This window comes from Nyctibius grandis, chromosome 6, assembly GCF_013368605.1.
Source record: "Nyctibius grandis isolate bNycGra1 chromosome 6, bNycGra1.pri, whole genome shotgun sequence".
In the NCBI taxonomy this organism is placed as follows: Eukaryota; Metazoa; Chordata; class Aves; order Nyctibiiformes; family Nyctibiidae; genus Nyctibius; species Nyctibius grandis.
In genome coordinates, this window is record NC_090663.1 from 54,500,856 (window position 1) to 54,527,288 (window position 26,433).

The following is a 26,433-nucleotide window of genomic DNA, read 5'->3' on the forward strand; positions in this document are numbered from 1 at the left end:
ATATCATATATAATACTGTATCTCTCATCTGTGGAATGTTTTGAGCCACATCTTTCCTCGGCTGCTGGGTTTTCAGAGCTGGCTATTGAACATCACTTTGAAATTGTAAAAATCTTCAGTAATGCATATGCAACAACTTGCAGCTGTACATAAAATTGATGTTGACATCTCATGTATTTAGGCTGACTTAAAGCCTGTTCAAGTGGACTTTGAGACTGAGTAATTTTTTTTTTTTTTTTCTATCTTTTCTTATCCCAGATTAGTTTATTGGCTGCGGAGAGCCACGGACACTTTGTGCCCTGATGGGGGACTCAGGATCCAGACGATCAACTCTAGTATCTCGGTTGCCAATATTCAGGAGAAGTATTAGCCGGAGACACGACTCCCTTCCTTCCTCACCTTCTTCTGCTAATGCCATAGGTGTCCACACCTCCTCCCCAACCAGCACTAACTCCAGCTCAGGGAGCACAGGCAAGCGCCGGAGTATTTTCCGCACTCCTTCCATTAGCTTCCATAACAAGAAAGGGAGCGAGCAGAAGCCTGACTCAGCTAGTCAAAACGTTAACATCTCAAATGGTGCCCAGTCCTCTCTCAGCACTTTTCAAAAACTGAGCTTAGAGGAACACATTAAAAGCAGAGGAAGGCATTCAGTTGGCTTTGGCGGCTCACGTAGCAAGAAGATAACAAGGTCTTTGACAGACGATTTTGAAAAGGGAAAGGAGCCCTCAGCTAATAAGAATGTCTTTATAAATTGTATAAGCTCCGGGAAGAATGAGGGTGATGATTCAGGCTTTGCAGAAGAGCAGAGCCGATACTCTGTCAAACAATCCACACGAAAACTTCTCCCTAAATCTTTCTCATCACACTACAAATTTTCCAAACCAGTTCCGGAGAGTCAGTCAGCTTCCTCTGTTCAGCAGTCCAGGTGCTTGCTGGAGGTTAAATCACAAGTGGAAAGTGAACCTGTGATCGCCAAGTCCTCTCCCCCATGTTTGGCTGAGATGACAGAGTGCATGGGAAGCTCCTTGCAGTCCCCACTGCTCTCGGCTGACCTCACGTCTGCCCAGACCCCCTCTGACTTTGTTGCCCTGACAGAGGATTCTGTTTCGGAGGTTGATGCTCTGCCCAGCAGTGGGACTGGGGTGCTGATCACAGAGGATTTTGGCCACAATATCTCTACCTCTCAGATCTTCTTTAATCCTGCTGCTGCTTCTGTGAGGGAAATGGACATTGTGGAAAGTACTGGCCATTCTGCTGGTGTATCTCCTGTGAGTCACGCAAGCTCATGTAGTGTTGAATCTAATACCTTATTCAAAACCTCAGCTGCTAATCAAACAAAAGTATTGTTGCAAGCCAATGAACTACATGTTAACGATGCCAGGCACATAGGAGAAATTAACTCTGCAAATGCATGTTTAGAAACTTTTGTGTTACAGCGTAGAGAAGAACCAGTGATACTCTCTCCAAAGGCCCAGGAGCTGAGTGGGGACAGCAATGATAGCACACCATCCAAGCGCACAAGAGAGGCAATTACTGTAATGGAGTCTAAGATTGTTCCACGTTCTGAACCTCAGTCCTTTAAAACTCAACATGGTTATGAAACAAATCGTTCTAAAGGTAGGTCTTGTGGTCTTTTTATTGTTGGATTTGGTGGTGTTGGGTTTTTTTTTGCCTCAGTTCTTCTGTAAGAATTTTTTGGCCATAAAGTGTTTTTGTAGAGTTGCCAGTGCTAGCTAGGAAGTTCAAAAGTTACGAATTGTGCGCTCCTCTCAAAATTGTAGGAATTGAACAAAAAGTCTGTGGTTGTTTTGAGTTTACGTTTTACAGTTTGCTAACAGCCATCAGTGCTTGTTTGTAGTTACACTTTCCTGTGGTAGAAAACGAATTAAGAAAGAGTATTGATTCTTGCCTCTTGTTGGAGGCTGAATCTGGGATTTTTGAGGCATGCCTATTTTGGAATTTGAGCCCAAGAGTTGCATTATTTGAGATGGAAACATTGCCAGAGAAATAAACCTTCTTTTAGTATGGTTATGAAAAATAACAGTTTAGCTTCTATGATCTGGGTTTCAAAATTTCCCGACTCTTGCTTGCTCTAGTCAACTGACATTATAGAGTAGCTTGGAGTGGATATTTCTGTGGCAGAGTATGAGAGATCCAATTTCTGCTTCCATCTGAAATAACATTGTGCAAGTTCTCATTATGTAAGCTATGAAACAGAGTTAATTGCCATCTAAATTTCACACTGGATCTTTAGCTTATGAAAAGGAATTTGGAAATATTAACAAGATTAAGTGGAAAGGCTGTGCCTAGAAATCTCAGTCTACAGAGATGCAGATGAAGAAAGGCACTGGGCCTTTGAGTGAAGGACTCCTGTCAGAAGACATTTATCTCTGACAGTTTTTCTCAAACCAACCTAAAGACTGGTGCTTGCTTGCATGATCCTGAGGCTGTATCTGGTGGGCCAAAATCTGTGAGAGTTAACAAGACTGCATTTATAGTGTTTGTATTAGAAGATAAATGAGTGTGAACTCATATGAATTCATACCCATCTTTTTGCTTGGACATTTAGCTAGGCACGTAGATTATAAGCAATCAAAAGCAATCTTGAATCTTGAATTATTTGTCACTGCAAGGCTTGGTTGGATATCTTGTACCATAAATGGCAATATAAAGTCAAATTAATCCACTAAATAAGCTTTCACCCAAAGGGACCTCTTTCCCTCAGAACCTTAGTGAACTGGGAGAAAAACATACTTCCATTTATGTATGCTACCAGCCCTGAGCACTCGGTTCGTCTTCCTTGCAGCATTGATTCATCTGTGAATGAGCTTATCCTTTTGAATCTGACTTACTGGAGTATACTGTAGGACAGCAAGTGAGCAGTTCCGAGTGGTGTTTAGAAATACACAGTGCATTTGAAACTCGTGCATTGACAGTTGTGTATTTAATCTGTATTTGGCAGCTAGCTGGAGTTGAAACTGCGATAGAGGGATTTTTGTAAATGGGATTCATGTTCACAGAAAGACTAGAGCTAATACTGCACTATATAAAAATCGATGATTAATTGTTAGGGTTTTATAGTTCTGTTCAAAATGCAATTTTTTTTTTACTTGTGTGGTGAAGAATGTATTTAAAATTAGGAACTGGCCAAGCATACAAAGGGACCATTGGAAAAAAGATATAAAATCCTGCCATATGAAATGAAACCAATATAGGAAAAGCTTATGTGGCGTTCAGTAAGATATGGTTATAAGTAGTTATATCTGTTACAGACAGAGGGGTTTGAACATTTGGTTTTGTTAAAACAGTATTTAAAACCAGATGAGAATGCAAAATATTTCTGTGCATTTTCTTTGGTAATAGATATTTTCTCTTCCGTAGCTGGTCTTTTGGTTGATATCATTATAGATAGCAATGTGAACGTGACATTAATGTATGAGCCGGTTTGATGTGCCATATATTTCCGAGTATACTTCTATATGTTTTTGTGATACAGTTTTTTTTTGAAAAGCCTTGAAAAATGTCTGTTCTCTTGCAAAAGGCAAAAGAAGATAAGATTTTTCTGTTACATTTATTCTATTATGCTTTTCTCTTTCCCCATCTCTAAATTTGCCCTAACACCTCAAAATGTAATTTTTGTCCTCTCTTTTGATGTGTTATTGTTTAACTGGAATTGGGGACTGGGATTCAGCCTACTGGCTGCAGGCTGTGTTTGGAGGGTGTGGATGCAGAGCTGAGCTAGGAAAGCCAAACAGAAATGAAAACCAGTGTGCGTCCCTGTGCTGTACAGTGGTAACAAAGCTGTGACCTGGCCTTACAAAACTTAGACTTGCCTCAGGACACAAGGTAAGGCAGGTTGGGTTTTGGTACCAGTGGAACAGCGATGGTGTCTCTGGTGGATTTTACTGGACAGCTGTTTAGAAGTGCCCTAGAATGAGGGGAGAAAGGAAAGGGTGGAGCAAAGGTCCTTCTGGAGTCTGTGAGGAGCCGTGGACTGGGCTGTACCATGCTGAGTGTGCTAGTCATTGGGGGCTGAACGGTGAACTGGTGGCCCAGGTGACACTTTTATCTAGGTAAGCAGGATCTGCTTTCTTCAGAACATCTCTCATGCAATTGCCTTTCAATGTAAGCACTTCAAGGAAAGCAGTGTTCTCATTAAGAAAATATTTGTAGAGAGTAATTCTCTGTAGTGATTGCTGATTGCTTCTCTGTTTTTAGTTGATCATGCCAATAGCTTCAGTCCATACAGAGAAGGCAGATTTATTGAGAAACGACTGAGATCCTCTTCAGAAGGTACTGCTGGAGGCAGTCGGCTGATCATAAAACCAAAGGATGGAAATACAGAAGAACTTAACAGCCTACGGAAGCAGAGAACAAGCTCGTCCTCTTCAAAAATGAACAGCATGGTGAGTTTTATTCTCATATGCATAAGTTTTTGTTTTTCTGTGATTTGTGTAACTATAATGAGAAGCAGCAACTTTGCAAGTAATGGATGGTAATAAAGAAGGGAGGGGGGGAGCTGTCTCAGGCTTCCAAAGTGTGATCCAGACTCAGCTACAGATATTAGAAGTATTTTTTTCAGGGTGTGACATTGTGAAAAGCTTTGCATACTTTCTATGAAGAGTTTCTTGTCATGCTTTGCTGATTTGCCTGGAAGAAAAATACTGGGAGAGGGAACTGCAGCAAAATTCAGTATGACTATTTCTAAGGTTAAATACAGTGGGGTACTCTGTGCAACATTTTATTGTTACTGTTTTAGTTATTTCATGGACTCATGTCTGGTATGAGTGTGATGAGATTCAGACCGGAAGTTGGATAGAAAGGAAGTTGTCTGTAAGGAGGCTCATTTGAAAGGTCTGAGCAGTCCATTTCAAAACTGATGACAAGTTTGAGTGCTTTCACTCTGAGCACAAGGTAAGGAGGAGAGGAAAGGATCTCTTATGGGAACCCTTGAGGGTCCTGAGGACTGGAAAAGCTAAGACAGATCAGATAACTGCAGGAGAGTAGTTCTGAAACCTCTTCTACATAGTAGAAGGAACTGACTGACTGACTGACAAGTTTGTTCTTTCCCATGGACAGTGAGAATAAACATTTTAAGATGAGTGTAATTTATACTCACGCATGTGCTCTCCAGTGAGAGAAATAAAGAAGATGCTAAGATTGAACATCTACAGCAATGGCATCCGCTCTTTGGCTTATGGGAATCACTAAAACAAGTTTTATGGCCATTATTAGTTTGAAATATTTTATTCAACATACTAGCTGAATGTATCATCCAAATGTTCCTTTGTGGCTAGGCTCGCAAATGCTGCTGTGGATGGTGGGAGAAAATTACATCAGTACCAAGCACATTCTTACTATGTAAGGCTGATGCACAACAGATTTTCCAGTGTCCCATGTCCTGAAGCAATGGTCACTAAAAACACTCAATTAAAATGGGGTTACTTGATGTCTTTCACAGAAATGCTTGCCTGTACACTCATGTTGTGTAACCTGGGCAGATTGGATTACCTATACTTCAATGACAGGATTGTTCTCTTAGCAGTATCATTATGCAGTATTATCAGTATTCACTACTTAATTTTATACTGCCTGAAAGGGCAGGAGGCAAATTAATTTTAGAAAGGAGAAGATTTTATATGTCTGTTTTTCTTGTTTCCAGATTGTTGCCAACTTGTCAGATGAAGTAGTACAGTAATGCAAGCTTTATTTCAACAAAACCCCCTTGATTTTTTAATTTTTTTTATCCACTGAATTATTATACCCAGAGATACAGCATAGAAATAGAGGTAGAATTGCTAAATAGTAGAAGAAACCTTTGTGCTGTTAAAGCGTATAGTTATAGTGTGTTTCTCTGTTCTTTGCAGGAAATTCGCATCCAAATATCAGTGAAAAACATCTTATTTTTCAAAGCCAGAAAGAACATGATGGTGTTTAAAGATGCTGTTTCATGTAGACATTCAGAGCATTACGCGTATGTAGTTCCTGCCCTAAAAAGCTGGTTAACCTTGGCTCAAGCCTGTGAGCCTTGTTTGGGTTGTTTAGACCCAAGCTATTAGGCAGGTCTTTGTGTTCATTTAAATACTAGGCTAGACTGATGCCATAGCACCGCATTCTATTTAGCCCTGTGTTAACAATGGGACTGGGAAAGTAACAACACAGTAACAACAGGAAGTAAGCGAAGTATGCATGGGGGTAGGTGGCGATTTGAGTCTCTTCATGTTTTGTATATGAAATCCACATTTCTTTTTTACTTCCACTAGCAAGATTGTCTACAAATTCACAAGTGTTTGCTCATGCTTATTTGTATTACAGTCACAGACCAAGAACTTTGTCAAAATTTTTGTGCATACTCATGAGTGAAGGTAAAAATATTCCTGCTTTCCTCCCAAATGCATATGGACATTCTATGTTAAGAAAAATGCTAGATGAAAGCTTTTTTAGTAAAAAGCAAGATTTAAGAAGTAAAACAAACAAAATCAAAATGAACACCACCCCCGCAACAACTAGAAGGCAAAAGAATAAGCAGGGTTCCCTGGAAGGAAAAGGAATTAAAAATCGAAGAAACTGAATGTTCATAATAATACATACCTGAACAGTAAAAAGGCCTCTTCAAAATACTTGTCACAAACAGTTAATGTTTAACCACCACAGTAGCAGATTCTTACCAGTGAATGATCCTGATGAAGAATAAATACTAGGTAAAGAATTGGAGTTGCTAAGCGAAGTAACTATTAAAAACCTTAACCTAACTTCCTTGTGTGCTTAGAAGAACATTAGTCACTGTTCTGTGGCTATCTGTATTCATTTTGTTCAATTTTGGAAGAAAATGAACCACAGGCATTTGAGGGATGGCAAGTTCATGGGGGACTGCTGAGGACTTCGTGGCAAGGGCAGCATTGCTGTTCAGTTCCGCTTTGTGGCACTGAGCAAGTGGTAGCAGCTGTGGATGCTGGTTTTCTGGCATCATCCAGATGTCATGTTATGTTGAAGCAGCTTTGTAGTGTGAAATACACCCTTTCCTTCCAAACCGAAGAAAGTCCTCCAAGACAAGACCCTGTTTGCTTCCTTTTTCTTGTTGGCAGGCAGCGTGGGCTGCTTCTGCTGAGGGGCTGTTGGGAGTGAGGAGCCAGAAGACCTGAGGAGGTGAGAACAAAAATTAGCATCTGAGAAACTGTTCTTCCTCCTAAACAACTTGCTCAGCAGAGTATTCTTGCATGATTGGCAGTGCTCTTTTGGAAGGTGACAGGTAAAAGCTTGGACAGGTGGATCTCCTAAATACTGAGAATGTGTACCAAACCTGCAAAGATGGTCACCACCTCCCCCAAGAGTGGCATTAACTTGCTTGTGAGATGCCAAAAATAATTTATAATCTGGACAAGAGCAATGCTACTCATTTATGAGATGCAGAGAAAGGAAAAAGTCTTTCAAAATAACTCTGTAAACATGACTATTTCGTAGTAATGTAAATAATGAACTGAAACATGCTTAATTGCTTAGATTACTGATTGTGTGTGTTTTACATCAGAATAGTTGCAAAGCTGTTGTTCTTGCAGTGACTGATTTCTGCCACAAGATGCCATCATTTCACTAAAAATGGTTGTAGACTTTGGTTTTGCATAGTTACACAAAAGGTGAAAACTGCAATTCAGGACACGTTTTTGGAACAGTTTAATGTTGATTAGCCTGTGCAGTATAATAGACCCTTTTCAAATGAACATGACTGATACTGATGGAATTTAGAGATTCATATTGCTATGGAAACTCTGGTCATTCAAATGTTCCAACTATGAAGTCATCAATTACAACTTTAAATATTTAGACATAACATATAAACTAATGCACTATATCTCAGAAGATTGATAGGTGCTATGGCTGACCACTCTGTTCTCCAGCTAGGTGGTTCTTCTTTTCTAATGTGTAAGAGAGGCAAAAAGAAAGGGGAAAATAAAAAAAAGCAAAGCAGGATGGTAGACCTGAATAACCTGAAATGTGCAGCACTGAGAGACCAATGAAAAGAACGTAAACCTGGGCAGTTGAAATGTAGGAGAGAATTAGAATAACCACGTTGAAAAATGTAGGATCAGACCCCCAGATCACTGTTCTTTAAGAGGGTTAGGAGATCAGCAAGAAAAAAAGAGTTGATGTGCTACAGTGCTTAGAATTAATAGTAGAAATTGAGATGTGTGTGAGCAACAAAATTATCCATCACTTCCCATAATAGTGGCTAATGTGGAAAGATGACTATCCTAAATATCACCTTTCCCAGTACTAAAGGGAAAATGTAAAAAAAAAAAAAAAAAAAATTTAAAAGTTAAATAGAGATTTTTAAACACTAACAAATTACAGTAAGTCATTAAAACCCAGGTAGTCATGAAGGATGATATGAATGAAACTAGCTGTACATCACTACAAGTTAAAAGTTAAGAGGTTTGTTGGAGCTCCTAGACCACACTGCCCAACTTCAAGACCTGAGCTGCACTGTGCTGTACGCACACGTGTTTTTACTCTGTCTAGAACGAGACTGCCCACTTACATTTGGCTCTCACAGACATGACTTTCTACCTCTGCAATTATTTACAAAGAAAATAATTGTCTTTGTGACTGCTCCCTTGTCCACACCTGGCTATCAGCATATGTGCTATATGACTAAAAGAAACTGCATTTTCCAGATTTTTCCTGTCTCAGTGGGTGAACGTTACCACTGTCCTTTCTGTTCTGCAGGCTTGTGTTTCTCTGGGCACTCTCTTGAGCACAGGTTTTTCTTCAGATCCACATATTTGAATCTTGTCCAAATGTTGCCAGTTTTTAGTTTCTTAAATTCAGCTACAAGTTTTCATCCTTGCAGGTAAAAGTTTTTATGCTTGCCCTCCATGCTGCATCATCCTCTCTTTTTGACTAGAGCAAGGCAGCCTAGCCTGCTTGTGTCAATCCAGTGAGCTGCACAACTTATTTTTCCAGACTGTTGCTTTGACTGTGCCATTTCTTTCTTTGCATCTTTCCCGTGGTTCCAATATATTAGATAAAAATGCTTGTTGTCAGTTAAAGGACTTTCATGGCCTAAGCTCATCCCAGCTTTTTCCCTGAGCTTTAACAGTGATACAGGTCTTCATTGTCCACTTGTCAAACTGTCAAATAGTTGCATTCGTGTTTTTTCCCACGCTGCCTATCATGCACTAGAGTAACTGCAGTTACCACAAAAGTGTCTTAGTTTCCTTTCTCAATTTTAATTTTATTTTTTTGCCTTGCCTACAAGTAACAACACAATACTGAACTAAGATAATTTTTCAAGATGCGTGCCAGTACTGTATTACTGAAGTTTTTTGCTTATCCATCCAATGCTGACACTTGGGCAAAACCCCCTTTTCCTCATGCTTGTACTGTGCTTATTATGTGGGGATGCTCTGAGTACCTAACATCTCAGTAAGTATATTTACAATATAAATGAAGAACAGTATATGCAAAAAACAGTGTCGGAATACAGGGTAATATTTCATGGGCTACTGCAGGGCTCAATTTGATAATGGGAGGGGTTTAATATGTTAGTTAAACATTAAATTTGCAAAATTAAGAATTGACTTATTTAGGGAGGGCCATCTGAAACTTTGGGAAGATATAACAAAGGTAAATGACACAGAAATAGTGAGATAGTAACAAAAGAGAGATTAACTACAAGTATTTGAGATTCCTAGTGTACATCTGGAGGGAGCAGAAAGGCAAAACATAGGTCACTTTAATTGAAATGTGTTATGGCCCCTTCTTGGAATGTCTGTTTGTGGTAATTATCTAATTAGCAGCTGGTATCTAAATTTTAGTTAGGTGTCCTCGATATTCTGTGTAACTATACCTTGATTTTGTTACCTAGGTGATTTGAGATGACTTGGCAATTAATAGGTTGCTAGTGTACATCAGAAATGGTACTTGCAATGATAGAGCAATTATCCAAACCACTGTATTCAAATCTAATCTTGTGTTTGGTATCGTACGTTATGAAGCAGTATCCAAATCTGCAACTCGTGAAAGTGTGATCAGTGCTTTTCACAGATGACTTTATTTCTGATCTTTCCTGAGTAGTCTTATTATCAAGCACCAGTTCTAAGCTAATTGCTACATCATTAGAGAAACAACAAGATCCACTGCCCACATGGACTTCACTAAATGTATGTGAATAAAGGCTAAAATGTTTTTCATGTTCCTCTTCTCTGTGCTGAATAGTATGATATTTTGCTGGTGTCTGATGAAGCACTGAGTATGGGTAAAACTAGACTGGCTGCTAGTCTAGAGAAGATTGAAGTGACTTTCATGTTTGCTCTAGATTGCTTTAACGTTATTTTCTCCTGCTCTTTTTGCCTTGAGTATGGACTTGACCTTCTGCTTCATACCTTCTGACAGTCTATGCTGAGACCATTTGGAAGCTGAGATTTTTATGCAATCTGTGGCCCACACATTAGGTGGAAGATGCTGTTGAAAACACATGAGTTGAATGGTTTGAGTTACATTGGGTGATAAGTAGACTTAAAAGTGGAATTGAAGGTGGTTGTTTGTGACCTGTAAATGTGACCTGTAGAGGCTTGAGAAAACCCTATGGGATACACTCTCCATCTATAGGCTGGGGACACATTAATGATTAATGTCTTAACAGCAGATAAGCTTCTGCATTGATAGACTGCACTGGAAAGGCAGTGAATGAAAGGTTATGGAGAGGATTTGAATGCTCAGGGTTTCAGTTTAGGATCAAAAAAACCCCAAACCTTGTTTTAAAACAGGGTTTTAAAATATGTTATAAAAATATGAACTAGGTAAGCAAAATGGACACACTTCTTTAATCTCCTTTGCACACCCTTCTTTGGAACTAACAAGGTTATGTTTTCTCTGAATAATTGCAACCTGTTTTTAACTCGCTCTACATATTATATCTGGTATCTGTGATGTTCCTGCAAGTCTTTTTCGTAGTTAAAATAGATGTTACATTTTATTCTGTCACTGAATTATGGGATTTTTGCTTAATTCAAATTCATTTCTGCTATGCTGGGCTTCTCAAGGGAGAATATTTAAGAACATCAATTCTTATTGAACTGTTCAAGCTAACCCTGTAAGGCAGCAGTTCACCCTTGACGTGAAGTGGACTTGACAGCATTCATTTATAACTAGCTTTGTACAAACATAACAAAACTTTCCCTTTTGCAATGAATTTCATGTTTTGCTCCTTTGTGGAAAGAAACTGTGGAAGCCACTTAAAGCAAGAACTGTCAGTACTACTTTGATAGTGTAAGGGTGAACAGTGGTATCTAAATAGGAATGAACTGCTGATTGTAGGTAAGTAGTAATTTGGGCCTTATATTCTTAATTTAGCATGGAGAAAGTGCCTTTCACATACTATTAGGATAAAAAAATGGAAATGGCAAATTGGGATTTAAGCATTCTGTCTGTGATTTTTAGGTCAAGTCAACTAGAAGATTTTCAGCTAAATACCCTGTGGGAAATTAGTGTTTGTAGTGTAATATACATTTCTTAATGTATTAAGACCTTGTAAAAATCAGATTGCAGTTGTTAGACACTTTGAGTTAATTCTTGAGATCAAGTAACTAACAGAAATTAGATGTGACAATACTTATGTTATAGTGTTGTATGCGCTTTAAGAACGAAATCATTATAGCCCAAAAAAAGGGAAAACTGTTATTCTAACATTGGTGTAATTATTCTGATTGAGTAGAGCTATGTTAATATAGGTAGAAGGTAGAGTGAGTTATTAGCAATTTTAAATCCCAGAGTAATCTTGGTAGAGGATGGATGTGTTGTTACATAGTGAAAATAGGACAGAATTAGTTCCTTTAGTTCTGTTGTGGGTTAACCCCAGTGGGCACCTCAGCACCATGCAGCCACTCGTACTTCCTCCAGTGGGATGGGGAGGAGAATCAGAAGGGTAAAAGTGAGAAAACTTGTGGGTTGAGATAAGGGCAGTTTAACAGGTAAAGCAAAAGCTGCACACACAAGCAAAGCACAATAAGGTATTCATTCACTGCTTCCCATAAGAAATTCATTCACTACTTCCCATCAGCAGGCAGGTGTTCAGCCATCTCCAGGAGAGCAGGGCTCCATCATGTGTTAACAGGTACTTGGGAAGACAGATGCCATAACCATGAACGTCCTCCCCTTTCTCCATCTTTGCTTCAGCTTTTATTGCTGAGCTCAACATCATACGGTCAGGGATATCCCTTTGATCAGTTGGGATCAGCTGTCCTGGCTGTGTCCCCTCCCAATGTCTTGTGCCAGCCTACTTGCTGGCGGGGTGGTGTGAGAAGCAGAAAAGGCCTTGACTCTGTAAGTACTGCTCAGCGGTAATTAAAACATCCCTTCCTGTGTTATCAACACTGTTTTGGTCATAAATCCAAAACATAGCCCCATACAAGCTACTAATGAAGAAATTTAACTCTGTCCCAGCCAAAAGCAGTGCAAGTTGGATATCTGATACTTTCATCTGAAGATCTGATATAGGAGTGCTTACTCTAAGTATTGTCTGAGCTAATTTACAGGGGACTGGACTTTTAAAACTGCAGATAGGTGTCCTCTGTAATGTGTTACGTTTTTCTGTTTTCGTGTTTTTCTGGAATGCTTAGCTGTTTCTTGAGACTCGAAAATGTGTCAAACACACCCAATTAATGAATTTTTCTAACAAACACGCTTCTGTGTTAGTCTCACTACATTCACCAAGTGTTTTTGCCAGTTAATTTTAAGAGAAAGCTTGTTCCAAAGTGGCTCATCTTTTTGCATTGATATTATTTTTAAGGATTTATTTTCCCACGTGAAGAAAAAGATTTCTTTCTACACAGAAATATCTGGTAATGTGTTAAACTATGCAATAATCGTCAATATTATTTAAACAGATAACTGTATTTGTCAAGCAAAAGCAGCTTTGTCCTTTCTATTTTATTTTGACTTTTCATTTTACTTTCTTATCCATTATCACATTTTCCACAAGCACACATGTTCTGAGTACAGGTGAGTACTGTGGCAAAATTGGTATGCTGTGTTGAAAAAAAGATATTTCTGTGGTCTTCAGTCTGTTTGTGCATGCGGGCTACTAAAATCTGCATGTCACCACTTACGTGCCACCTACTGTCACGTCTTATCTTGGGAGGTGCTGTTAGCACTGGCAGTATTTTTGCAGCTGTAGTATATCTTCTGATGTTATCGTATGGAAATAATACATACAATAGAAAACAAAAAACTAGGTGACTTTTCTAAGGGAGACAGTTAATGGAGAGCTCATTCACTGAAGTTGGAATTTATGACTAGTGTATACAAATTAAACAGCGTCTTGGGTTTTTCATTATGTAAGTCAGATGATTCACAAGTGGTGTTTCCTTGTCACAAGTGGTGTTCCCCAGGGCTCAGTATTGGTACCAGTTTTCTTTAATATATTTATCAATGATCTGGAAGAGGAGATTGAGTGCACCCTCAGTAAGGTCACAGATGACACCAAGTTGGGTGGGAGTGTTGATCTCCTTGGGGGTAGGAAGGCTCTGCTGTGGGATCTGGACAGGCTGGATCAATGGGCTGAGACCAATTGTATAAGGTTCAGCAAAGCTAAGTGTCAGGTCCTGTATGTGGGGCACACAACTCCATGCAAGGCTAAAGGCATGGGGAAAAGTGGCTGGAAAGCTGCCTGGTGGAAAAGGACCTGAGAATGTTGGTTGACAGTTGGCTGAATATGAGCCAGCAGTGTGCCCAGGTGGCCAAGAAGGCCAACAGCAACCTGGCTTATATCAGAAATAGTGTGGCCAGCAGGACTAGGGAAGTGATTGTCCCCCCTGTACTCGGCACTGGTGAGGCTGCACCTCAAATACTGTGTTCAGTTCTGGGCCCCTCACTACAAGAAAGACATTGAGGTGCTGGAGTGAGTCCAGAGGAGGGCAATGAAGCTGGTGACAAGGGTCTGGAGCACAAGTCTCATGAGGAGTGGCTGGGTGATCTGGGGTTGTTTAGTCTGGAGAAAAGGAGGCTGAGGGGAGACCTTATTGCTGTCTACAACTACCTGAAAGGAGGTTGTAGTAAGATGGGTGTTGGTCTCTTCTCCCAAGTAACAAATGATAGGACAAGAGGAAATGGCCTCAAGTTGTGCCAGGGGATGTTTAGATTGGCTATTAGGAAATATTTCTTTACTGAAAGGGTTGTCAAGCACTGGAGCAGGCTGTCAAGCGAAGTGGTGGAGTCACCATCCCTGGACGTATTTGAAAGACACGTAGATGTGGTGCTTAGGAACATGGTTTAGTGGTGGACTTGGGAGGGACCTTGACAGGCTTGAGGAGTGGGCCCATGCAAACTTCATGAAGTTCAACAAGGCCGAGTGCAAGGTCCTGCGCCTGGGTCGGGGTAATCCCCAAGATCAATACAGACGGGGGGATGAATGTATTAAGGGCAGCCCTGAGGAGAAGAACTTGGTGGGGATACTGGTGGATGGAACATTGGACAGAGGAGGGCCACAAAAAATGATCAGTGGGCTGAAACACCTCTCCTATGAGGAAAGGCTGAGAGAGTTGGAGTTGTTCAGCCTGGAGAAGAGAAGGCTCTGGGCAGGTCTTACTGTGGCCTTTCAATACATAAAGGGGGCTTACAAGTAGGATGGAGACTTTTCACCAGCGCCTGTAGTGACAGGCCAAGGGGCAACATTTTTAAATTTAAAGAAGGTAGGTTTAGATTGGACCTAAGGAAGAAATTTATGATGAGGGTAGTGAGACACTGGAACAGGTTGCCCGGAGAAGCTGTGGATGCCCCATCACTGGAATTATTTAAGGTCAGGTTGGACAGGACTGTGAGCAACTTGATCTAGTGAAAGATGTCCCTGCCTATGGTAGGGGGTTTGGACTGGATGATCTTTAATGGTCCCTTCCAACCCAAACCATTCTGTGATTGTGCAAGTCTGCCCAATTCCCAGAGCTGCAAAGAGATGAGGTATTTAAAAGATGTGTAGATGTGGTGCTTAAGGACATGGTTTAGTGGTGGACTTGGCAGTGCTGGGTTAATGGTTGGACTTGATGATATTAAAGGTCCTTTCCAACCAAAATGATTCTATCACTCACAGCAAGTTTGCACTTACTTGGTTTTTATGAAAATAGAAATTGAAAATTGCCCTGGTCTTGTTAGAAGAGTGACTAGCTCCTGTCCTTACTTGTGCATATTGTTTCCTGCTGTGTAGGCCCCTTGAACAGTGTGACCAAGAACGGTCTTGTGGTCAGAGTTCTTCAGTGCTTTTCCATAACCTGCCTATTTGTATTCTTTTGCTTATGTGAGAATAAACTCAGAATAAATACAGTATTTTCCCCCCAGGCTATAGCAATTCAGGGTAGGGTGCTTCTGCCAGGCCTTTGATCCCTTTGACTGATAAAAAGAAGGTAATGGGGTGAGAAATGGAAATGCTGTTGGGTCACTTGTTCAGTTGTTATTTGTGTAGTCCTTCTTTTCTTGCCAGTGTGTTGCTGGGTTAAGGACTGGCAGTGGCTGGAAAACTAGCTGCAGACCCCAAAAGCTCGCTATTTAGAACAAGAGTGTTTTCTGATATATAGTAAGTGCATGCTAGCCCATTAAAGACTCAGAATCCCATTTTGCAAGCTATATTACTGATTGATATATGGAAATTAGGTTTGGGAATGCTTTTCTAGGTTAATTTCTCTTTTAATGGAAAAATAGGCAAAAATATATCATTCAGGAAAGGAAAGATGTTAAAACATATTTTGCCTCAGAGATCATTTTCTGTGTTCATAGCATTCATTCAGTAAAACTAATAAAATTCATTGAAATAACATAGGCCTGGTGAATAGCTGAATATCTTTTTTTAAATTTTTATAACTCACTGAATAGATGTTTTCATTTAAAAACACACACAACCCCCCCAAACAACACAAAACTGTCTGAAATTAATACACTTTAAATTCAGGACAGGCATGTGTATTTTTGTATTTGAATTCTTGATAAAGAAGCAAACATTTTGCATTTTAGTGCTTTGAGAAGCTTTTTTGATTTTGAAGAATATTAGTGTCAGATAATTGTCTAATTTACAGTTATATAAACAGACTGGATAGCTGTTACAATTTGGAGCAGACTGGCAGTTAGAGTAACACTGGTACTTGAGAAGAAGTCATTAGTAATGGCTGGAGCAATTCGTTGCATGACAATTAAAATGCAGTATTTGATACCAAAGAAAACCTGGGGAGGGGAGTTAAAATATTTAGTAACAGCCTGCTTCAGGATCTTGAACATCTGCAGTGGGATGGGGAGTCTTGATCAATCCAAGGCTAATGGAAGATTGTTTGCCAAAGTCTGTTTCTTTTGGTCAGACACGTATCTTGGACAAAAAGAATGGCTTTAATTTTTCTTACTTAATTGTTTTTTATTCATGTGCATGTTTTAAGTTGCTCCCACATAGCCACCCTGTTATGTCTGATACTGTAAAACAGGCAGCACTGTGGCAGAACTCACGTTGTCTCCTAAAAATGACTCCTACAAGATTCTTCACTGGATAACTTTTTGGAATATATCAAAGGAAATGAGGTTAGTATTGACTGTTCCAAAAATCAGCAGTTTACATTTCCATGAGAAGTCTCCTGTCATCTTTTTTTTTTGGCATATTGTAGTTGATTAAAGTAAAACCCACCAGTTTTGGCTTGGTTACTCTAACCTGAAATGATCATATTTTAAGTGTTTGGAATATATTTTGAAGACATTATCCCAAAGTAAGCATTGTGAAACTTGTGCAAAGTAAAATGAATAAATAGTGGGAGGAAACACTTAAATGAAATTGTCTTTATGAATCTGCAAACTTGGCAGACTATTACCCTTGCAGACTCTTGCCTTTATAAATTTGACAACTTTTGGAAGCTGGCTCCTTACTGGAACGGAGGAAGTGGGAGTGGGGAAAATGAGGACCTGATCCAGAGAGGAGTGAGGAGGATGAAGAAAGGTTAGGACTGACTGGAGGATGGGCTATGTTCCCATTAGGAAATGGGGAGGGTTATGAAGTGCTGATGATGAGAGAGGAAGGGTTGAAGGTAAGAAAACTAGGATTAAGTGTGGGGTGGAGTTCACTGCGGGTAATGTGGAAAAGGAAGTGATGGAGCATTGGGAAGGAAAGAAGTTTAGAGGAAATTTGGGGCTCGTGGGTCTCTGAGGATTAAGAGGATGTGAAGCAGGTCAATGGAAGGAGCTGGAGAGTGTGGAGAAGCTTTCTATATTTTTGTGAATCGGGCAGGAATCGAGGGAGAAGCTGGGAACTAAACAGGTCAAGAGCTGACAGAACTTATTGCCAAGGAAAATTTGTAACCTTTCTGTTACCTGAAATATCGAAATCCAGGGGTTAATCTTATTTTCTATGTATGTTGCCTCTAAGGGATGTTGTTCAGAGGAAAATAAGGCAGCCTGTAAAATATGCATTGTTGTCAGCAACCTGTCAGGCATTTTAGCTGAAAGAGGGAGGTAATGCAATTTTTCTGCTGTAAGTGTGGCAGTGTGCATGGTAGTATAAGTCTTTTTGTATTTTCATTACTCATATTTTAACAGGGTTTTTCCTCCAGAGGAGAATAAGAGGTTGTCATTTTTGTCTTTACTCGTTAAGGGCAGATGTGATATGGAAAGCAATTTGATCTTGTTATCAAAGCTATACCTTTTCTTTTGAAACACTTTACCTTCTCTGAGCCTGTAAAGGGGAAAAGAAAAAAGGAAAAGGAATTTACATCTTGATTCATAGAGATTTATGCCTATAACTTCCATTCATGTTAACTCTGATCAAAGTTAAATCACAAAGTATCACCAGCACTGACATCTTCCTTAATTTGTTAGTTCAAGTCTTTATACAAAATACATTTTCTCCTCTGATGTGACAATTGAGCGCTCTTTTTGTAATGGACCACAATATTTCTTTTTCTGTATCTTTTTCTTCTTTCACCTGGTATTCACCAGGTGCAACTAGTTTCACAGCTTTTGTTTAGACTTTACCCTTGTGTTCCTTAGTTTGCAGGCATATAACATGGGAAATATATATAGATATTTTTTTTGCTTTGTGCTTAAGGCTTTTGTGATGAATTGTTCCTTAAATGATTTGGCATTCTTCAGGGCAATATCTAAAAATGTAAATGCAACACATCAAAACAGATTTATGAACAGTTTCAGAACAAGACTGAGACAGTATTAAGTGGATTTAGACAGAGGGGGGGAAAAAAGCAGTCAGTAGAGACCGCAAACTGTTTTATGGACAGAATTGTATCCAGGAGAGCATATATCTGCAGATAAAACGTAAGCTTCTGAAATGAATTCTGTGTGTCTAATGTGTTATGTTGCTAAGGGAATTACGAAAAGATGTGGTGTCACCTGTTTATTCATACTGTACTTTTACTGTTTTAACTCTATGCTTCAGGGCTTCAGCTGGTCAGAAAATTCTGTGGTCAAAAATAACCAAGCAACAGCTGGATCAATTGACCCTGTTTTGGTTCACTGTAGTCATGGCACCATGCTGTAGGGAGTGACGTGGGCGTAGGGGAATTGCTAGTTGAGGGTGGTAAGCAGAGAAAATATCTTTTTTGGCATCACTGTTAACTTAAAGTGCATGTCAAACTACAGCTTTGCTGGAGATTAGAGACTGGATGCTGCTGGTGATGTATTATTAGGTGGGTCTCTGATGCAGAGATTTTCAGAGATGCCTAATTAATGTGCGTTGTTCACACCTACACTATTAAACTGTCCACCAGAGATACGGAGTCAGGACAATTTCTTTTTACTCTGTATCAGACAAAGTAACTTTTGGGAAATTTTGCTTTCCCCATAGCTTGGGATCTTATTCTTTGTATTCTCCATTCCTGTGCTAGAGGAAGTGTGTGCAGTCATTAAAGATTATGTGGGAACAAAAATTAATAAAGGAAATTAAGACAGTCATGACTAGGCTTCAGATGCTGCTTGCTCCCAGACCCATGTTAAGGATGTGTGTTTGATGTAACACAGTGTCTACTTAATGTAAATTAGTTCTCAATCACCTACAAAGTAATGCGTAGGTTAACTTGTCTTCACACTGAATCACTTCTAAAGTTTACTATTGGAAGAAGAGGTTAAAAAAAAAAAGGATTATTTTCTATGATCACAGTGAGAAAAATTGTATGTCTTTCAAACAAACAAGAATCATCATTAATGACTGAAACTACCTTTGTTTCAGAGACAAGCTGTCAAGCTATTTGTACTGCTTGTCAGGTTTCTGAAAGCAGAAGGGAAGCAGAAGTGAAGTGAATTCCTCAAAACAGTACAGCTTATTAACAAGATATGATCAGAACTGGTACATTTACATGAAATGGAGTGTTCCTGAGTTCTTGTGTGTATATTCATAAATATGCATATATTTTTATCTTGGTATTTCTAAAGTAAGAAAATAATGGAGAAGTAAAATGCCCTTCTTACTTTTCTGTACCCACACGCAAAATCAGGAGTAAAAGAACCCATTGAGAAGTGAGTAGCGACCTACAAAGCTTATTTGTGCAAATGAAATCTTTGAAATAGACAGACTTAGGACGGGGGTTTGTGGATGTCAGATTCTTCATCGCCTGTATTAGGCATTGATGAGACATTGAATCTCAGCATGTTGGTGTCTTTGTGAGGCTTTTATTTCAAAGAGATACAGATACATGAATAAAAATCTTGAACTTAAGTGAAAGGGAGAGTCAGCTGTTCGGCCATGGTTCATGAATCACAGTAGTTTTTGTTTTAATAACTTGAGTTGGGAAACTGGATGCCAAACTGCTCTGAATTTGATGCTTTAAGTGGACTCAGCTGTCTGCTGGAAGGATGTACAGGTGGAAGAGAATAGAACTGAAGCAGGGATGCGATGCTTACTAACACCAGAAAGAAAGGCACTATCTATTCGTGGTTTTGCTCTTGGATAGCATTCACCCTTCCATACAGTCTGCATAACAAAGGCAATTGTGGCATTATTAAATGGTATGAAGTGATACACTGATTTCTTGAGGCATATTTATTGCCACACTGTAGGAGATCTGTAAGGTCTATTAACTAGAGAAGTTCAAAAATACTTGTTTTTTTAAAGATATTTATTTTTAAAAAATTCCATGCAGCAGGGTGTCTGATAAAAGGTTTTAGGATCCTCTGTTTTCCCTGTAATGCACATTTGAGTTTGTTTAATGGAGCTCTCCTTTTTTTGGAGCCTAACACATGAAGCTGCCAAAACTAAATTGTTTATGAGCCTGGTGGTTGTTGTGAGGAAAGAAAAGCCAATGATCCTGTGGGTAAGAAAGAACTTTTTTGTCATCAGATGCTTTAATCATTATTGCATGTTTTAATAGTTGGTGAACAAACTCATTGCTCATTATTCTGGCTCTGTGTTGTGATGGCAAACAGTATTTGGTTACCAAAAGTACAACAAACACTACAGATTCAGTCAAGGTCTTTGTTCAAGCTCAGAATTGTTTGGCAAATAACAAAGGAAACTTCCGTTTTTATTCATTCTATGTGTTTCAAAGGTAGAAAGATGCAGCTTCAGGCAACGTTTTTGTAGAGGTGTACTGCAAGTTATTTTCATATCCAAGGTGAGCAGAAAGGATCCTAACGTGAATTAGGATTTCATTTCAGACCTGAGTTCCATTTTGGTATGCTGTAGCTACATACAGGGTTTGCACACTAGTGTTACAAAATCCACATGCTAATAGGTGTTTGTAGGGAATGGTCATACTTTGAAGTTCAAACAATATGTAAAGGAAGACTGAAATCATAAAAGTTTTCGCTCTTATGGGTGGCTTCACAATAATGATGAACTTGAATAGGGCTATGTATGTAACAATATTCCTGAGTATAAATTAAAAGGATATACATCTATGAATAGAAGAAAAAAATATCTGTGTTATTGCCTGAGATAGGTACTTTCTATTTTAGCATTTTTTCTTGGACAAACTGTTGGAAATTATTTTTACTAACAGTATTTCTAGACCAAAACCAGACGACTATGTTCTTTCCTGTACTTGTGTTTACTAAGGTAAGAGGTGGTGCTGTGTCCAAGCAGAAGGCAAGTATCAATGTGTGTCGCATGACAAAACTTTAGAGGTGGTGGAGTCATGGAGTAGAGAACAGAGCATTTGCTTGTGTGTATACAAGAGGTGATATAAAAAAACCTTCCTGGTACGTATGTAACCACAGGTTTCAACAGAAAAAAAAATTAATAGATTTCTAGAGCTGGAAAGGACCATTGGATCCTCTGACTACACTTTTTGTATAGGACATGTCATAAAACCCTACCAGTTACCTCTGGGCTGAGGACGATGTGTTGTATTGGAATAAAAATATTGAAAGTAGGAAGAGATGGAACAGCTGCGCTTTCACTTGTGAGGTTATTCCAAAGGTGTGGTTTTTTTAGAAAGAACAACAAACCAAACCCAAAAACTATTTGAAAAAACATGCCTAATTCCTAAATTAATGGTAATTGTGTGTTTACTTCCAGACATCAGGCCTCAGTTTGTCTTCTGTACCTAGAATTAAGGGCATCTTTTAGTACCTGGCAATTTCTGTCCATTAAAGCTGCTTGTAAATTATAAACAAACTTACCTTCTTGGTCTTTTCAGTTGAACAGATTGAGGTCTTTACATATCTTACTTTGCAGAATATTTTGAGACATTAGTTTTATGGCTTTTTACTTGGCTGCATGAATTTTTTTAGCGGAGGGTGGGTTAAGCAAAAGTGAAAAAAGAATCTGTTTGATTCTAAGAAAAGAATGATAATAAAAAGTACTCTGTCAAGCACTTGTCAAAATAACTGGTACAGAAAGACAAAAATCCACCACCTCATTCCTGTCTTACTGTTGTATGTATAGTTGATAGCTACAATAGCAGTGAATACTTTAATTCTGCAGGGTAAAATACACTGCATCTCCCAAGAAGATGAATTCTTTGCTGAAAAGTATATTGACTTCACCTAGACGTTACTCATGCAAATGATAAGAACATCTAGTCCCTCATGAAGCATTTTGCTCGGTGAAGAGAGTAGCTCCTTCTAAATTGGTGCATAGTTGGCAATTTTCCACTGTGCTGTTTCCTGTGAAGCCGATGCAACTATTTATGCATTAAAGAAAATAAAGTGCAGGCAGCAACACACATTTCATGTTATTGGTTGTATTCAGTGAAGTAGGAGTCCTGTTGTAGCTCAGTGGGATGAAATATGAAATTATTCCATTGTGTTATGGGAAATAATTGACTTCAGATTTTTTGTTGCAGCTGTTCTGCTGTTCTTAATGGTTTTTATTTGTCTGAGGGCTACATGTATATTTTCTGGAAGGGCTGCTGATCATAACCTCTTGTCTGTCAGCCTTTAAGTGAATATTCTTCATCCGTTAATTCATCTATCATCCACTTGCGTTGAATTCCACAGATGTGAAGAGATATATTCTTGTCAAAAGATGTGCTGCACCACGGTGCAGAAAGATGCGAGCAGTACAGGTAATATATTTTCTTATTCTAATTGAAATAGAAGAAAAAAATGAACAAGCTTTTGTCACATAAATCCTTTTCAGGGCCTGTTCCTTAGGCAGTAAGTAATTATCCTGGAAGAAGTGTTTGTGTTCAGGGAACACGTCTGTTTTTTCTAGCTATAAAATTGGTACAGTAAAAGGTATTATTTCTTCTAATAAACCTTGCCTCTCGTAGATCTTTAGTCAATCATGGTTGCAACAATTCTGCTAATGCAGTTTTTCAGCAGCTCTTGGTTTCTTATCTCCCTGCTTTTATGTGCCTTCAGCCGACACAAGCAGAATGTAAGCTATCTATTTTTCACACATTGAAAAGTCTGGAAAAGCAGTAGTACATCAGAAAAAAAATAAAAATATACCTGGTTAATCAGCTTTTTTATACAGCTACTTTTTACAAAGATAATGCTATTGCTCATCTCCCACTGCAGCTATTCACTGCAAACTCCTATTTCTTCATATTTATATTGATTTAAAAAAAAATGGTGCCTTTCTTAATTTGGCAGTTTTCATCATTTACATTTTCAGCTGAAAGCTGCCAAGCTTTATTAGGGGGCTAAGCTCACAAGGGGGATACTTGTGTCATTTCCACACACTTGTCATGTTATTTTCTCTACATGTGTTAACTTGAAGTGTCAACCTATAAAGTACTCTTATAACATTTGCACATGAGGTGCTGCAGGAGGTGACATAAGCTAATAGACAGTGTTCATGGTAACAGAAAATCTCATTTGTGGAAGTGACGAGCTCAGGGACTAGTGCTTTGATTGTGTTATAATTAACAATGCTTTGTGTATCTTCGTGTGATAGCTGCAGAGACTGCTGCCGTCTCGCAGGTCCTGTCTGACAGGGTCCTTTCTCTTAAAAGATGTGGACAGCAGAGAGCAATTGAGTAGGTACGCAATCTGACTGGGCTGATTGCAAATTTCTCTGCTCATCACAGGCACATCACTCATGATTAAGAATCGAAACCCAGTCTTCAGCCTTGTATCTTGGTTGTGGATGCGATGGCTGCAGGACTATGTTTTAAAAGCATTCCTTTTATTTAGTAACAGTAGAAAAATTAGATAGATATCTGCAGGAATAAATGCTAAGAGACCACAAAGACAGAAAGCTTATAAAATATTGCCATATAAAAGAATGGCAAGATAAACCATTTATGGCTCCTGGAGAAGAAGCTCTCTGCACCAGATGTTGTTGAGAACCTGTGGGCTATTTGGTTTTATTGTGCTGTTTCTGATTACTTCTTTAGTGAGCGAAGACATTATCTACTGAATTTCTTATTGTGCTTGGCTGCCATTCCTTCCCTTCCCCTAAAAAAGAAGGCTTGTGAAAGGGATGGGTAGAGCTGTTCCTGTTCGGTAGCTGCAGTAATCTGGCACTTCGTTTGGTTTGCTGTGGTAGCAAATGGGTTTAGTTCTCTCTCTGTGAACCCATAAGAGTCCCTCCTTTTAAGACAACAAAAGCCTGTGTGAATGCATAAGCCCATTTAAGAGAGAGCCTATTTGCTGTCTCTTCAAGGTCTGTGTCAGCCCCACAGATTTTCCTTCTCTGATGTATAAGATCACTAACCCTGCTGATTCTTCCATGCTAAAGGAAGAAGTTAATACTTTTTCTTGTAGGGCTTCAGACAGTAAAGTATTTCCCTGGCTGCTTTTCCCTTGTGGTGGTTTCAAAAGGCTTGGTGAATCTGGCCTTAACCAAGTCCTTCAAGGGACTGGCATGAACAGCTTCATTCCTTCAGGGTGATCTTGCAACTAGCAAGCAGAGTTGATTATATTTTGCATAGCTTCCCGATGTTTCTCATTTATATACTGAAGATTACATCTCTGATTTTTTTACTGAGCAAATCTTTGAGCCTAGAGCTAAAGGAAGAGAAACTTTAGCTAACTCATAATGTTTGGCATTAACTCTAGTGTAATAAATAAGTTACTTATATATTATCTTATTTCTGCTGCATATGGATTCAGGTCTTCTCATCTCCTAACACTGTACATCTGTCCTCTGGGATCTTGTATAACATGTACCCAGTAGAACCCATTTGTAAAACTTAACTTTAAATTATGGTTAATTTCCCTGGTGTATTTTGTAGTCGGTGGAGAAAAAGGCTTCTCCAGGAGATAACTAACAGTGGCTAGTTTCAGCCTCCCTTCAAAACCATATGTAAGTTTTTCTCACAGTTCTCCCTTGCTGACTGTTAAGAGGACATCAACAGATTAGCCTCATCGGGCTGGTTCGTCGTTGAGAGTCTGGTTCACTGTTAAAGCATTCAACCTAGTTTTGTTAATTTGTTCTCTGATGGCAAATCATACGCTATGTGGATCCAGCCCAATTTTTGAGTGTACCACATGGTTACCTGTTTCAACTGATAGCGTTTGTCCCCTTGCCTCTCTGTGGTCTTGGGTTAGCTGGATTCTTAAGTATTTACAGGGTGTTTTGGTACTCGTTATGTAAATGAGACAGGTTTTTAACTTCATCTGATCTGAGCCAGTTGATACTGTTTGAGGTTCAACTTGAAAATCTGTACACAATAGTTCCCATTTTATTAAATGGGAATTGGTTTAATATAGCTAAGTAAATACTGTGTTTGGAACTTTTTACAGAGGTCTTTTTCCTATACATGCTGACTGGTGTTGCCATGTATAGTAGATGGGAGCTAGCATTTAATGCTGCCCTGCTTTGGATCCGTGTTTTCTCTGGAATTTTTTTTTTTTTATTTGCCAGGAGATTTTGCATCCTACAGTCTTAGCCATGTTGCTAAATGTTTTCAAAAAAACTGTCCAAAAATCCTGGCTAGAAGGGTATCAGAGGGCATCACAAACAGTTGCAGCAAGCTGGCAAAAATAACTCATTTCAGGTTTTCATTTGATTTGCTGTCCTTAGAGGCCTTTTGGTAAAGGGATGGACTCAGTGAAAGCAGATGGGAGACAACTGTATGGATATCATCCAGAAGTTCCAGTGTCCAGCACTAGGGTGTTAGTCATCGTTAGTAGACACGGTCGAAATAGTATTTTGGTTAAGTACCAGCACAAATACTATAAACCATGAAAAAACCCACCAAATTACAGCATTTTTTTTCAGGACGTTTTTCCTCCTTGTAGTCTGTGATCCCTGAAGTCAGGAGGCCATATTCATACCCCAAAATGCATTTGAATTTAGCAATCTAAAAAGTATACAGTTACTGTACTCTTACATACTGTTCATCCCAGCCTCACCCATTTCAGTTGATCTCAAGCAGCTGAAGTATGTTATCTATCAGACACATAAATATTTCATTGCAGACTTGCAAGAAGAAACTAGGACTGACTTATACAACTGTTGCTCTGAAATTCATGGATTGATTAGCATTTTTTCATAATACTTCAGACTGCACGTCAAAGAGGTTTAGTTTAGGTATCTGAAATAAAGTTCTGTAACCTTGGAAAAAATATACCCTCCCTTTTTATTTCCTAGAGCATCATAGTATACAGAGCATATGACATTTTGTCTTAGGATTGTATTTTTTATTAGAACAGAAATGATGTATTGGGGAACTCTTTATAAAATCATCTGAAATTTTGTGTGAGGAAAGACAGGGTGTAAAAGGTTGGATATAGCCAAGGATCATATCATTATTCTTCATGACATTCAAATATAAGTTGCATTGTCAAATACTGGAAAACATCTGCAGTTTAGATTGCTTACTTTATGCTCCATTTAATTCTCTTTCTCAGTATGGTTTCTTTATTTCAAGTCCAGAAAAGAAATAGTAAAAATTCAGTCAAAGGCTTCTTTTAATGAGGTTATATTTTTCCCAATTCTTACATGAATTGAAGTGATAACTGTACCCTCTTACTGTACAATCCTGGAGTTGAAGATCTGAGAAATGAGTGAAAGAGCACACAACATTTTTGTGGTGTGTAAATAAAACTTTAATGTCATCAACTTAGAAATGT

The 26,433-nt window shown here is 38.9% G+C and overlaps 1 protein-coding gene across 2 annotated transcripts in view; it reads left to right on the top strand.

Moving 5' to 3' along the window:
- Window positions 1–302: 302 nt before the first annotated feature.
- Window positions 303–26,433, top strand: part of CCSER1 (coiled-coil serine rich protein 1) — a 680,898-nt gene continuing 654,767 nt past the window's right edge. For both annotated transcript variants that reach the window (XM_068404065.1, XM_068404066.1), the window contains exons 1-2: window positions 303–1,617; window positions 4,219–4,406. In XM_068404065.1, coding sequence (XP_068260166.1) covers window positions 303–1,617; window positions 4,219–4,406 — 1,503 coding nt within the window. The remainder of the gene's footprint in view (window positions 1,618–4,218; window positions 4,407–26,433) is intronic.